Below are 16,195 nucleotides of genomic sequence, written 5' to 3'. Positions count from 1 at the left end.
ATAAGATGGAGATGCTTTATTGAGAGATAAAAATGCTTTTGAATCATTTAAGAATTGCCTTCGGTATCATTTTTACTGTGATCAAGCCCTTCCTTCTTGATAGGCACTTGTGGTTGCTATAATATGCCTTCAAGGTATAGCAGCATGACATCACTAGAAGGGAAGTGTGTCATGCTGTCCAGCCTTAGTTTCACTTTTGCCTTTAAGAACATAAGAAACAGGAGCAGGAATAGGCTATTCAGTCCTTCAAACCAATCTGCCATTCAAACAGGTCATGCCTGATCTTCTACTTCAACCCCATTTTCCTGCACTATCCCTGTATTTCTTGACATTTTTATTATGAGGAAATTTATCGATCTTAATCCTGAACATACTCAATGACTGAGCCTCCAAAGCTCTCTCTGGCAGAGAATTCCAATGATTCCTCCCCTCCCCATCTCAGTCCTAAATGGCCTGCCCCTTATTCTGAGACTGTGTCCCCTGATTCTAGATTCACTAGCTAGGGGAAACATCTCATTGAAATCTACCCTGTCACATCCTGTAAGAATTTCAATGAGATCACCCCTCATTCTTCGAAACTCTAGAGAATAAAGGCCTAGTTTCCTCAATCTCTCTTCATAAAACAATCCTGCCATCCCAGGGATTAGTCTGGTGAACCTCTGTTGCACTCCCTCTATGGCAAATATATCCTTCCTTAGATAAGGAGACCAAAACTTTGCACAATACTCCTGGTGTGGTCTCACTAAGACTCTACAATTGCAGCATGACATCTTTACTGCAATACACAAATCCCCTTGCATTGAAGGTTAACACCATGCCATTTGCATTCCTAATTGCTTGCTGAACCTGAAAAATTTTAACCTTTTAGTGATTCATGGACAAGGATATCTAGGTCCCTTTAGACACAAACCTCTGCACCTCTGTTTCTCCTACCAAAGTGGATAACATCACACTATATTGTATTATTCACATTATATTCCATCGGCCATGTTCTTGCCCATTCACCTAGCCTGACTAAACCCCTTGAAACCACTTTGCATCCTCCTCATAACTCCGATTCCCACCTAGTTTTGTGTCATCAGCAAATTTGGAAATATTACGTTTGGGACCCAATTTATAAATATTCTATAAATATTATAAATATCAGTGCCCAAGCACTGATCCTTGGAGTACCCAACTAATAACAGCCTGCCATCCTGAGAATGACCCATTTATTCCCACTCTGTGTTTTCTGTCTGTCAACCAATTCTCAATCCATGGCAGCATATTACCCCCAATCCCATGTGCTCTCATTTTATTTACTAACTTCTTATGTGGGACCTTATTGAAAGCCTTCTGAAAATCCAAATACACCACATCCATCTGCTCTCCTTTATCTTTGCTACAGGTTACATCCTCAAAAGTCTCCAACAGGTTTGTCAAACATGATTTCCCTTTCATAAATTCCTGTTGACTCTGCCCATTTGTATCATTTTATACATGTCCAATTTTCACATTCTTTATAATAGACTCTAACATTTTCCCTACGACTGATGTCAAACTAACAGGTCTGTGGTTCTCCGTTTCCCACCCCACTCCTTTTCTTTTTAAATAGTGGGTGTTTTCCAGCCTGCAGGAAATTTTCCAGAATCTGTAGAATTTTGAAGGATAACTACCAATGCATCAATTACCTCTATTGCCAACTTATTCAATACTCTGGGATGTAGCTCATTTGGTCCAGAGGATTTATCAACCTTCAATCCAATTAATTTTTTGAGTACTACCTTTTTATTAATACTAATTTCTTTCAGTTCCTCATTTTCACATGTTCCATGGTTCCCTAGTATTTTTGGGGGATTTCCTGTATCTTCCTCCCTGAAGACAGACACAAATTCATTGTTTAGTTTCTCTGCTACTTTTCTATTCTCCATTATAAATTGTCCTTTCGCGGCCTGTAATGGACTTTTTACTAATCTTTCCTTCCCACCTATCTAAAGAAGTTTTTACAGCCCACCTTTATGGTTCTCGCTAGTTTACTTATGAATTCTCTTTTCCCATTCTTCATCAGTTTTTGGTCATTCTTTGCTGGATTCTAGATTGCTCCCAACCCTTTGGTTTACCACTTTTTCTGGCAACCTTTATAATCCACTTCCTTTAATGCAATTTTTAACTTTTGTTAGCCACAATTGATTCACCTTTCATGTTGGTTTTTTGTGTCTTCAGGGAACGTATATTTGTTGTAGACCATGTCATACTTCTTTAAATACTAGCCATTGTGAGCTTTGAAATACATTTACAATTATCGATTAGCTGCATTTAATGAAATAATCATTTTTGCCATATAATTGTTTAAAATCTCAACTATTTGATTGCTGTACTTGCAAAGTATGTCCATCAAAAAATAGAAAGAACTGCCAATCGATGTCTGTTAAATTGTTTTGTCATTTAGCAGGCACTTTTATTTAGCAGTAAACCTGTTTAATACTCAAATAGTTTCCATAGTCTTTTAATATGAAGACCTTAGTTAACATCTGAGCCTGAAAATCAATGGGCAGAATCTTCGGGTCAGCAAGGGGAGGGCAGGGCCTGCTTGCTGATCTGTAAACTTACATGTGGTGACATTGGGCATGCGTCATTGAGATCTTGAGTTTGGTGGGCGCGCACTAGAGTCGGCTGCGTGCCCGCCGAACTGTCAAATGCCTATTAAGGCCATTTAAATAGTAATTAAACTAATTAACTGAGCTGCAGGCGAAGAGCCTAGGCGGCCTTCACGTTTATAATGAATCCTCATCCACAGGCGGTTACTGAAAGTTTTTAAAGTTTAATAAAATTTTTAAATAAAATTCATTGACAAGTCCCACCTCGTGTGGCACGTTCACATGAGGGGGCATGTCTTAAATATTTTTTTTTCTTCATTAAAATTTTCAAAAGTAAAACTGATCTCCCTGAGGCAGCTCTTTGGCTCAAGGAGATTTCTGTGCTCTTTCACGCGCATGCGCAGGCCCTGACTCAGCCTACTCCCCCGCCTGCACAGGGAGCACACAGAGCTTCTGGGTGCGTGTCACGTTGGGTGGGCCTTAAATGGCCCGCCCATGCAAAATGGCGGCCCACAGCCGATTGCGGGCGGCAATCGGCTACATGCCCGCCCGCGCCCAAGCCCGCTCCCATCCACCACCCCCTCCTCCCACTGACGGGGAGAAAATTCTCCCCCACGTAACTGAGTAAAGTTAGCAAGTTTTCATGAAATTCTGCTCTCCCATACTTTGATGGAGCGATTGACTTATTTTAAATAAGTGGTTTAAGATCTAATAGCAGAGGTATTCATTGGATTCAAGTGTGTTAAGCATTAATATGATAACATAAGTACAGTCACTTCCAGACTATAAACACCAACCAAATAGAATTTGCTGAGAAAATAATGGCTGTTTAAGGGTGCAGTTCAAAGAATTCAGCAATTTGTGATGAGGAACAGATACAGCAGTCATTGGAAATAGTTCCTAGCCTAGCAAAAATAAGATCTCACCATCAGGGTCCTCATGAGTTTCAAGAAATAGCTGGATTTGTGCTATAATTATAAATTAAACTCACCATAGAAAGTTTGGGCTGGTATTTGACAATGCTAGAACCCTTTTAAGGACAGAATTTATATTCCTGCAATGCAATTCAACCTCTTCAGCCTAGGAAGGGAACAATTCAAACTAAAGTCTCACTCGTTCAGGTAATAAATTGTTCCTTGAGGTTTTTAAAATTTAGTTTTTTCTTTTTCTTTGTCTCTTTTACCTTTCCTTGAATCCAATCTCTTTTTCCCTCTTTTAATTGCACTCCATCTAAATTTGACTCAAATTCTCCCTATTTCCTTCTCTGTCTTTCACTGTTTCTTTCTCCATCCTTAAATTTAATTGTTTGGAGGGATTAACTATTAGCCCGTCATTCACTGTGCCAGATGCCTGATGCCCTTGCCCTGTCATTACCAATTTACATTTCCAGCAACTTGTGATGCGAATTGGATGGAGTTGAAGGGTGAGGGGAAAAAAAAAAACTCTTGGGGCTGAATTTTCACTACTCTGGGGGGGAAGTTCATGGGCGGGCATGCATGCGATCGGCGCCCCCTCATCGGAGGCGCAGTGCCATTTTACATGGGTGGGCCAATTAAGGCCCGCTCAGCGTGACATCCGCATGGAAGCGCTATGCGGTCCATGTGCAGGCGGGAGGGGATTTCTAGGACAGAATTTTGCCGTCAGCGAGGAGGCGGGGCCTGCTCGCCGACACGTAAAATGATGCGGGATGATGTAGGGCGGAACCCCCGACGTCATCCCGGCCCAATTAAATTTTCAGGAAGGTGGGAGCACAGCAAAATCAGCTGTGAGCCCGCCGACCTGTCAATGGCCAATTGAGGTCATTGACAGGATCATTTAAACAATTAAAGGACCTGCCCGTCCAACCTTAAGGTTGGTGGGCAGGCCAGGAGCCCCGGCGGGCAATAGAAAAAACATAAAACCTCATCCACTAGCGGGATGAGGTTTCATGCAGGGTTTTAAAAAGTTTAATAAACTTATTATGTAAATTATGATCATGACAGTGTCACATGAGGCGGACATGTTAGGGAACTTTTTTTTATCTATTTTTAATATTTTTAGAAGTGTAAGTGATCTCCCTGAGGCAGCACTTAGCCTGAGGGAGATGTGCACATGCGTGAAAGAACGCACTCTAGCTTTTGGGGAACCCCCCCCACTGCCTGCACAGGGAGCATGTAGCGCTTCTCGCCGGATGTCACGCTGGGTGGGCCTTAATTGGCCCGCCCACGTAAAATGGTGGCGGGTTTCGCTTCTTTGGCGGAGATTGGCTCCCTGCCTGCCGGAGATTGGGTCGGGTCCGCCCGCCCGACAGGCAGAAAATTCTGCCTCTAAAGTCGAGAGTGTGCTCTTTCGCGCAACGTCACGTGAGTTGGGACATGTTCGTAATTTCCAAAAAAACTTTATTAAAATTTTTAAAACCCTACAAGAAACCTCATCCCGCCCATGGATGGGGTTTCATGTTTTTTCCAGTTCCCGCCGGGGCTCTTGGCCGGCCTGCCAACCTTAAGGTTGGACGGACAGGTCCACTAATTACTTTAATTGATCTGTCAATGGCCTCCGTTCTGAAGAAGAGTCATATGGACTCGAAACGTTAACTGTGTTCCTCTCTGCAGATGCTGTCAGACTTGCTGAGTTTTTCCAGCTATTTTTGTTTTTGTGTTAATGGCCTCAATTGGCCGTTGACAGGTTGGCCCGCTCGCAGCTGATTTCGCTGCGCCCCCACCTTCTTGAAAATTTAAATGGGGCGGGATGACATTGGGAGTTCCGCTCAACGTCACCGTACATCATTTTATGCGTCAACGAGCAGGAGCGGGGCCGGCTCGCCGACAGTAACATCCAGCCCTTGATGCTCAGAATGAGATGCTCCTTTGCAGCAAATTCTTGACGATAATAATGAAAAAAGTGGCAATAATTGTTCCAGTGGCCAAATTAAGATTTCTTGTATAATTATGATGATAAATTATGGAGCCAAGGCTTTCTCTTTATATTGTATGAATATTAATTTAAAAAACCTAAGTTAACATCCCCACTAAAGTGGATATGTAGCACATGATCTCGCATGTCATTTTCATGGAAGATTAATGTTGATGTGAGAGAGGGAAACGGGCTTTGGGCCCAAATATGCTTGAGTATTGGAGGGTGCAACTTACATGGGGCTCTAGGGAGGCAGGAATTTGACTTGGAACCCAGATTTGGAGGGTTCCACTCCTTTTGCCCCTGCCCAAAATTTTGATGGGGGCAAAAAAACAGTCAACGAAGGACAGTTCAGAACCTGAATGTGAGGGAGGCCCTGAGCATAGAACCTGAGGCCTAGGAATCCTTCACCATATATGTGGAAAACTCACTCAGAGCTGGTTGTTTTAACTTACTCAACCATTTGGCTTACTCATGTGCAGAGCTGTTTGGAGATATGATAGGGCATAATTGGACATCGCTTTTGTGTTTCATGGGCAGCCTGTACATACGTGGGTGCAGTGAACCATGAGGGTGAACCTTATCATATATGCCCCAAGGCAGCTAGTTACTCTCACACTAGTCTAACACACGTTTCTGTTTTGAGCAGGATTGTGCGGTCATACTTAGCGGCAGGTCCAATGGATACGCATTTGAACCTGTCATTAAGAACATCGCGCATTTTGTCAATATAGTCGCACTTGCTGAGGATGACTATTCCAGCTCCTTTGTCAGGCTTGAAAATATGTTTTTTTGGGTTGACCTTGAGGCTTCACAATGCCACCAGACATTTGCACTTCATGTGAAAGTCAGGCAAGTCAGTGGGTGTCCTGCAGTATGCGTGCTCACATTAATCTATCAAAAGGCACATTCACCAGCCGCCAAGCATGACTGCACAATCCTGCTCGAAAGCAAGTTACAAAAAACGTTTGTTAGGCTTGTATAAGAGTGAAGAGCTGCCGTGGCGCATATATGATAGGATTGGTCCCACGTCGTTCACTGCGCTCATGTGCGTATGGGCTGCCCAAGTCACACAAAAGTGATGTCCCATTATGAAAATAGACAGTTAAGAAAAGGAGAGAGACCTCTTGCTCCTTTTAATCGCTCCATTGGTGACCAAGCTTTCAGCTATCTTGACCTTAAATTCTGGAATTCCCTCACCAAATAATCCCATCTCTCTATCACTTTCTCCTCTTTTTAGGTGCTCCTTAAAACCTTCCTTTTTAACTAAGCTTTTGGTCATCTGTCTTATTCCTTGTTTGGTTCAGTATCAAATTTTGTTTGATAATGCTTCCAGGAACTGCCTTGGATACTTGGGTATGTCATCTGAAGTGCTGTAATCTACAGGGGTGCAGACCAAAAGCTGGAAAGTGTGATTCGGCTGGATAACTCTTTTCTGGCTGGCACAGACATGATGGGCCAAATGGCCTGTTACTGTGCTGCAACTTTTCTAGGTTTCTATTTTGTTTTTGGAATGTTTTGTAAGGCACTATATAAATGCACATGTACTGATGAAGTCATACTGGACTCAAAACGTAACTCTGTTTCTCTCTCCCCAGATGCAGACAGACCTGCTGAGTTTTCCAGCATTTTCTGCTTTTATAAACTATATAAATTCAAGCTGTTGTTATTGTATTTAACCTTTATATAAAAAAATGCTGAAATATATTTCTTACCATCAACTCCTTCTTGTAAATTTATAAGATTATATCTGGAAAAATACAGTACAAACAGAAAGCAAATCCCTTTGACATGGATTATCAGTAGAGTTTATTTTTGCAGTTGTTTTAGGCAGTAGAAAGCCTTAAATCTGTTTACGTTCAAACAGATTTGTCTGTGAAAGGCACGCATTTTATTCTCACAGTAAACAAGCCCAGCTGCACAAGTTCCTTAATCTTTGGCTGCACATGTGATTTAAATAGCCAATATCAACAGCTAAGTATCATGTGTATTAGTGGAGGTGTTATAACAAAGATTTGGATATAGCAAAAGCTTCCACAGTACCCCACCACAAAGGGTTTCAGTCAGTGATTTTCCATAAATCATGTCAATGGCAGGATAGGGCGTTGTGGTAACATTGTTATCAGCACACTGCTTTTCCCCAGAAAAGGTTTTGATTCTGGTGACCCAAAAAGCTTACCCCTTTCAATTTTGTTGCTGAATATGAACATTTTCTTTGTTATTTCTGCACCATCTGTTTCAGATGAAGTTACATTGTTTCATAGTTTGCCATTGTGAGATTTGAACTCTTGATAATTTTAAAAGGACAAAAAATTAGCATGACGACCATACATAGGTCTATGCATGTTTGTAAAATATGGACTCCTTCTCAAAAATGCCCTGCTTTGCACATTTGCCCATAGAGCATTAGCAGCAGTCCTTCCAAGGTGTCAACCATTCTTTTCCTCCTCCTCGTTTGAAAATGTACAGTGGTTCAGATGGTGAAGCTTGGAGAACAAATCACTGAATATCGTCATCATCATAGAGGTCTTCAAAATCATTAAAGAAATCTGCATGGACTGCTTTTTCATTAGCTGCTAGATCCCTTAGAAGTCCTGAACTTCCTCCTGCCTCGTCCGGATCCACGTACGGCCCCGCGTCCTCCGGGAACATTTCGTCCACCGCCGGCTTCATTGTGACTGGAATTTTCTGTCCCAGACCGTCGCCTGTCTCCGAGTCCTGGACTCAAAAAAAAATGTAACTTTTTTGAGTACAAACCCGTTTCCATCTGTTACATTGTTTTTTCATAGCTTGCCATTGTGAGATTTGAACTCTTGATACTCTTTTGAGTAAACCTGTTTCCGATGAAGTTACATTGTTTCATAGTTTTGCCATTGTGAGATTTGAACTCTTGATCTTGGGGTTACAAACCCAGTACCATAACCACTTGGCTATTTAGGTCAAGCTTATTTCTGCACCATATTGCATTTGTCTCTGATGTACTTAATGACCTGGTAAAGTGGTGGCACTTGCCTCTGCCCGCAAAGATCTAGCGAGTCCTGTGGCATGGATTTCACGTTTCTCCATGAAATGTTTATTCTGATGGCTAGCAGCAGTGATGAGATCAGGTACATTTTGCAGCCAATCAGCTAACAAGGAAGTAACAAACACGCTTTATCATTCACTTTAAAGCGAACTGAATATTGATAGATACAGATGGGATTAAGGTAGAGGCTGAAATATATTCAAACTTTAAAACTTCATCGATTTTTAAAAATCATTGAATTGAGAAATTTTACATTCTACAAATATGAGATTAGTTTATCAGTGCCAGAGAAGCTACTTATCATCAAGTATGACTTAAAAAAAGTTAAACCTCATTGAACAAGTTGTAACATTTCAAGTGTCTTTTTGAGAATAATAGCTTAAAAACTGGAAGTTCATGTCAGTTCAGTGATTTTTAATTGATTTCAGGGGTTTCCCTTTTAAGACGGAGATGAAGGGGCATTTCTTCTCTCGGAAGGTCATTAATCTTTGGAATTCTTTGCCCCAGAGGGCAGTGGGGGATGGATCATTGAAGTTATTTAAGACTGAGTTAGATAGATATTGGCCTACAAGGGAATCAACAGTTTTGGGTGCAACAGGAAAAGTGGAGGTGAAGCCACGATCTGATCAGCCATGATCTTATTGACTGGTGGAACAGACTTGGGCGGGAGGGGAAGGGGGAATGGGGGAAGGTGCAATGGCCTAATCCTGCTCCTATTTCTTATGTTCCTATGTTATGGCAATTGTTTTTTATTATTAGCACTGCTAGATATCAACTAAACCTTTCCATGTTGCAGTTACATTGAGCCTCACATTACATTTTGTAGTGGCAACATTTTTGCCAACTTTTGAGTCTTAAATGGTCCCCGGGAGTCTTGCCTATGATCAATTAAAAAGGATGGGGGGAAGAGGGTCAGTGTATCTTCAGTAAGTGAGCACACTGTTGTACACTATTAGGATAAAAACAGTTTTGAATTAAGAAATGTAGGGGATGCGGGGATTGGTGGAATTGCTCTGTGCACTGATCCTTGCTGGCTTGAGGTCTGAGCCAAATTTAGCATTGGGCTCTGTGTGAATAGAGAATGTGATCTGTGGACATCAAGTTATAACACTTTGCAGCCAGTTTCCTGTGAAAAGTCTAACACAAAACATTAAAGTGTTTTTGCTGAAGGGGAATTAAAATTCTGAGGTTTGTACAGTTCTAGCACCAAAAACAAAATACATTGTTTAAGGTTCCTAAAACATGTCAATAAAATACATGGTTAAGCTGTGTTCATCAGTGGCAGGTATTGTCTCCAAGCAGCATCGTACAGGCCTCAACTCAGAATAGCATTTCTTTTGCAATCAGAAATGACCACACTTTAGAAAAATGGCAAAAAAAAGAGTTTGGCTGAGGTTCTGTCAATACTCTAATCACTATATATAGTGTTAGCAAGCTGTTCACATATACTTGAGATTAAAAGCACAGTAATAACTGGTGATTTATATAGCATCTATCAACTGCAGTAGATGTTGTTGCTGTGTGTTTACATTGTTTCATTTGAGAATAATATGAAGCAGTGACGGGATTTATAGGCTGATCGGCTGCAACATTTATGGTCCGTTCATAGTTGTAACTGTCTTTATCCACCTTATTGCTTAGTATAATGCTATATATTGCGAGACCTTTATGTGCTCTCATAACTCATACGATGAGGGGTGGAGCCATATGCACTCTTCAGATGAAAGTGTTCCACTGGGTGTTAATCCCAAAATCATTCACCAGGACTATCTGGAGTTAGATTCAAGTTAGAATATAACCTCCAAATCAAAGACTCACACCAACTGTATAAGATTCCTAGCAAAGCATCTGTTGCTGACATTTTTAGAGTTAAATATTAATTAGTAGATTTAAAAATATGCAGGTTATAAAAAATTCTGAGTTTGCATTGGGAATTGAATGAATGTATTGCTTACATGATAGCAATAGTTTGGAGTAACATTGTTGTATTAATGATGAATGCATTAACATGTTTGTATGAAATTGCTTTGCTAGTGTTTGAACCAAGGTGGTAATCTATGGATTATATCTTCATTAAAATGATTGATGGAGGATTTGTGTTCATAAGATTGCAATCCCTGCTTTATTTCTTTGTTACTGTTTTGTATTCTTTCATTGAGCTCAAACATAAAATTGCCCTATTTTTCATTATAACATTGAAGCATTGTTCCAAGGAATTGGCACATTTTACAGATTCATGTCCAGTAACATTAGTGTGAGAGAAATTAATATCTGCTTAGCTAAGTAGTTGATTGTGATGATGCCATTTATTATATAATGACTTATGATGAAAACTTATGTGCCAGGGTTTGGACATATACTCCTAATGGGCACCAACAGGAAAGCACAGATTCAAAAAGTGACGTGCATGGCCTGTTAAATAGTGGTGAAATGAAATGTCTTCACCATGCTCCTTCTGAGAGATTTAAAGGGCATGTAGATCCTGCCTCAATTTGCATTTTCCCTTGTTTCTTCAAATGTAAGGCATCGCCAATTTTAATTTGTTTTCATTTTCATTAAATTGTTAACTTTCAAAGCAATGATAAGCTCTCACAATGAAATCCCTTGGATACACTTGAGTCACTAAAATATATGTGGATTAATTGAATGTGGTATTTAATCTAGACTATATGGCGGTAAAACTGAAAATCCAATCATCTCCCTCTCTGATGATTTGAAGGGATGTTGTGCAGTTTAAAGTTTACTTGTACAAGAATGACGTGCCCATCTCCAGTTTAACCGTTCCTCAAATTGTGTGACAGGAAAAGCTAATAGTGGGATGGTTAGTTTGACTAACTGAGCATTGGTGAATGGGTTATTGCTGTGAAAGTGCCACTAGATATTACTGTTAGCAACACCTTCCAGCACTTTGCTGATGACTGAGGATAGACTGGTGGGGTGTTAATTGGTCACATTGGATGTCTTGCTTTTTGTGTACATGACATACCTAGACAATTTTCCATGTAATGGTAGAGAGTCATAGAGTCATAGAGGTCTACAGCAGAGAAAAAGGCCTTTCGGCCCATCGAGTCTGTGCCAGTCAAACAAGTAACTAACTATTCTAATCTCATTTTCCAGCGCTCGGCCCATAGTCGTGTATGCCATGGCATCGCATGCACATCCAAATGCTTCTTAAATGTTATGAGATTTTCTGCCTCTACCACCCTTTCGGGTAGTGAGTTCCAGATTCCCACCACCCTCTGGGTGAAAAAATTCTTCCACGCATCCCCTCTAAACCTCCTGCCACTTACCTTAAGTTTATTCCCCCCAGTTATTGATCCCTCCACCAAGGGGAAAAGTTCCTTCCTGTCTACCCTATTTATGGCCCTCATAATTTTATACACCTCAATCATGTCCTCCCTCAATCTCCTCTCCTCCAGGGAAAATAACACCAGTCTATTCAATCTCTCCTCATAACTAAAACTCTCCAGCCCAGGCAACATCTTGGTAAATCTCCTCTGCACTCTCTCGTGTGTAATCACATCCTTCCTATAATGCGGAATCCAGAACTGCACACGATACTCTAGCTGTGGCCTAACCAGTGTTTTATACAGTTCCAGCATAACCTCCCTGCTCTTATATTCTATGCCTCGGCTAATAAAGGCAAGTATCCCACAAGCCTTCTTAACCACCTCATCTACCTGTCTGGCTACCTTAAGGGGACTGGTGGACATGCACACCAAGGTCCCTCTGATCCTTGGTACTTCCTAGGGTCCTACCATTCATCATGTATTCCTGTGCCTTGTTTGTCCTGCCCAAGTGCATCACCTCACACTTATCCAGATTAAATTCCATTTGCCACTGATCAGTCCATTAGAGTAGCTTGCCTATATCCTCCTGTAATCTAAGGCTATCCTCCTCACTATTTGCCACCCCCCCAATTTTCGTGTCGTCCACAAACTTACTGATCAACCCTCCTACATACAAGTTTAAATCTTTTATATATATCACAAACAGCAAGGGACCCAATACCGACCCTGTGGAAACCCACAGGCATCCAGTCACAAAAACACCCCTCGACCATCACCCTTTGCTTCCTACCACTCAGCCAATTCTGGATCCAATTTGCCAAATTGCCTTGGATCCCATGGGCTCTTACCTTTGTTATCAGTCTCCCATGCGGGACCTTATCAAAAGCCTTGCTGAAGTCCAAGTAGACTATGTCAAGTGCATTGCCCTCATCTACATACCTGGTCACCTCTTCAAAAATTCAATCAAATTGGTCAAACATGACCTCAACAACAAACCCATACTGACTGTCCTTGATTAATCCCTGCCTCTCCAAGTGTAGATTAATTCTGTCCCTCAGAATTGCTTTCAATAGTTTCCCCACTACTGAGGTTACACTGTTTGGCCTGTAGTTCCCTGGTTTGTCCCTTCCTTCCTTCTTGAATAACGGTAACACATTGGCTGTCCTCAGTCCTCTGGCACCTCTCCTGTGGCCAGAGAGGTATTGAAAATTATTGCCAGTGCCCCTGCTATCTCCTCCCTTGCCTCACTCAACAGCCTGGGATACATTACATCTGGGCCTGGAGACTTATCTACTTTTAAGCCTGCCAGACCACTTAGAACCTCCTCTCTTTCTATGCTAATTTCTTATCACAATCCTTCTGCCTGATTTCCATATCCATGTCATCCCTCTCACTTGTGAACACTGACACAAAGTATTCATTTAGAACCCTACCTACGTCTTCTAGCTCCACACACAAATTACCACTGTGGTCCTTAATGGGCCATACTTTCCCTAGTTATCCTCTTATTCTTACAGCAGGATCTTCCCCCTGTCGGGGGGGTTGTGCGGGAGCAGGCGCAAGAGGGCGGGCTCCTGATAGGTGCCCCCAGTTGGGGGCGTGCTGCCATTTTGCATGGGCGGGCCAATTAAGGCCCGCCCATCATGATGTCTGCCAGGAAGCGCTATGCGCTCCCTGTGCAGGCGGTGGGAGGGGGGGGGGGGTGTGGGGGGGTTTTCCCTGAGCCGGTAGTGCACTCTTTCGTGCATGCATGTGGAAGAACGCACAGATCTCCCAAGGCAAAGTGCTGCCTCAGGGAGATCGGCTCAGGTTTGAAAATTTCAATAAAGAAGGGGAAAAAAATACTTGACGTGTTCACTCATGTGCCATTGTCACATGAGCTGGGGCATGTCGATTTCTTTTATTTTAAACATTTTATAAAAATTTTAATACCCTCATGAAACCTCATCTTGCCCGTGGATGAGGTTTCATGTGTTTTCAGGAGACCTTAAGGTTGGACGGGCAGGTCCATTAGTCATGTTAATTACTTTTTTAATGGCCTTAATAGGCAGGCACGCAGCCGATTTGGCTGACATCACCGCGTCATTTTACACGTCGGTGAGTGGGGGGGGGGGGGGCGAACAGAAGATTCTGCCCTTAATGCATTTGTAAAATAACTTTGGATTTTTCTTTATTTTACCTGCCAATGTCTTTTCATGCCCCATTTTTGCTCTCCTAATTTCCTTTTTAAGTTCCCCCCTATACATTCTGTACTCCTCTAGGACTTCCTCTGTTTGAGCCCACGGTATCTGCCATAAGCCTCCCTTTTTCTCTTTATCCAATCTTGTATATCCCTTGACAGCCAGTGTTCCCTGGATTTGTTGGTCCCACCCTTTATCTTTATTGGAATATGTTGGCCCTGTACTTGCCCTATTTCTTTCTTAAATGAGTTTCACTGCAGATTTACCTAAAAGTAGCTGTTCCCAGTCCACTCTGGCCAAATCATATCTAACCTTATTAAAATCGGCCTTCCCCCAGTTTAGAACTCTGATTTCTGGCCTATCTTTGTCCTTTTCCATAACAACCTTGAATCTAACAGAGTTATGATCACTACCTGCAAAATGCGCCCCCACTGATATCTCTACCACTTGTAGGTATGTTGTAGCTGCACTGGAGCAGCTTGGTTAGAGGAACGGCTTGTTGTGGAACACAAGTCTTCAGTACTACTGCCAGGATGCTTTTAGGTACCACAGACCCTCAGCAATGTGGTTGCCCCTTAACCATTCTCTGAAATGACCTAGCAAACCACTTAGTTGTATCAAACTTCAACGGAAAAGCTAAATAAGAATAAACCCAGACAAACTACTTGGCATCAATCTAGTCACTGAGGCGAAAAAGGCACACTCTGCCCAGTTGACCCTGAAAAGATCTCCTCATTAACGTCTGGGCATGAAAGGATGAATGGGCTCTTCCTCTGTTGTAAATTTATTTGATTTTATGATTTGACCATAAGATGATAAGACATAGGAGCAGAAGTAGGCATTTCAGCCCATTGAGTCTGCGCCACAATTCAATGAGATCATGGCTGACCTCATAATCCTCAACTCCACTTCCCTGCCTTTTCCCCATAACCATTGATTCCCCTACTGATTAAAAATCTGTCTATCTCAGCCTTGAATATACTTAATGACCCAGCCTCTACAGCCCTCTGTGGTAAAGAATTCCACAGATTGACTACCCTCTGAGAGAAGAAATTCCTCCTCAGCTCTGTCTTAAATGGGCGACCCCTTACTCTGAAATTATACTCTCGGGTCCTAGACTCCCTCACAAGGGGAAACAACCTCTCAGCATCTACCCTGTCAATCCCTTTAAGAATCTTATATGTTTCAATAAGGTCACGTCTCATTCTTCTAAACCTATGGCCTGAATCTTCTGGTCGGCGTGCGTGGGCAGGCCCTGCTTGGTGACGCGTAAAATGACGTCAGGCATGCATCCCGATGTCACCGCACGTCATTCCAATCTTCAGTTTGACGGTCATGGAGTCGGCTGCACACCCGCTGAACTGTCAAAGGCCTAATACGGCCAATTAAAAAGTAATTGAAACAATTAACAGGGCTGCCCATCCAACCTTAAGGTTGGCGGGCGGGCGAAGAACCCAAGTGGCCTTCGCATTTATCATGAAACCTCATCCACAGGTGAGATGAGTTTTCATGAAGGCTTTATAAATCAAATGAATGTTTTTATTAAAATTCATTGACATGCCTCAGTTCATGTGACACTGTCACATGAGGGCACGTCGAATAATTTTATTTTTTTTAAAATTTTGATGAAGAAAATAATCTGTCCATAATGTGTCCATAAGCTGTTTCTCAAATCATCATTCAAAGCTTGTTGAAAGTCAATGAAGTTGCTGTAGAAGAGTCTGTTCTTTATATAATCTTTCTGAGATGGTTGTCAAGGATGAACAAGTGGTCTACTGTGTCTACATTTTTGCTCAGCCCATTTTGTTTTTACCATTAGAGGTGAAATAATTTTCTTTGTAAATTTCCCATAAGTATGGAATGAATGAATGTAATGAATGCCATGAACATTTTGCTGGAGCGACTCAGAAACCCTGTTCCATGATATGTAATGCTGTTTTAAAGTAACAATGGTGCTAGTATCAGCTTCCTTGGTCTGTCAAGAACCATTCAGTCATCTCTATTCAGTCATTTCTATTGGTCACAGACTGTGACCAATTTACCAGTGGCCTGAACTCCTATGCAGATCTGGCATGAACCTCTGCTCAGCTAGATCGGTTATTGTTAGTTCTGTTTTAGGCCCATTAAATGGGCACAGCAATGTTAAATTTAGATGCTTTTTATGTTAGATTTGATTCTAAATTGTTTTGTAGACTAATCTGTTCGCTTTATTGCTGAAGGTGATGCATTAAA

General features: G+C 41.7%; 2 protein-coding genes across 2 annotated transcripts in view; one reads left to right on the top strand and one right to left on the bottom strand.

The window, feature by feature from the left end:
* The window catches only part of LOC121277930 (glutamate receptor ionotropic, kainate 2-like), a 538,995-nt gene that overhangs the window by 37,982 nt on the left and 484,818 nt on the right, over positions 1 to 16,195 (top strand). The window lies entirely within an intron of this gene.
* LOC121277931 (COP9 signalosome complex subunit 9-like) lies at positions 7,816 to 8,168 on the bottom strand. Its single transcript, XM_041187801.1, has one exon. The coding sequence runs from the start codon at positions 8,139 to 8,141 to the stop codon at positions 7,968 to 7,970; it is 174 nt and encodes a 57-aa protein (XP_041043735.1). The 5' UTR covers positions 8,142 to 8,168; the 3' UTR covers positions 7,816 to 7,967.

This window comes from Carcharodon carcharias, chromosome 5 (assembly GCF_017639515.1).
Source record: "Carcharodon carcharias isolate sCarCar2 chromosome 5, sCarCar2.pri, whole genome shotgun sequence".
In the NCBI taxonomy this organism is placed as follows: Eukaryota; Metazoa; Chordata; class Chondrichthyes; order Lamniformes; family Lamnidae; genus Carcharodon; species Carcharodon carcharias.
This window is presented reverse-complemented; position numbering and strand designations above follow the sequence as displayed.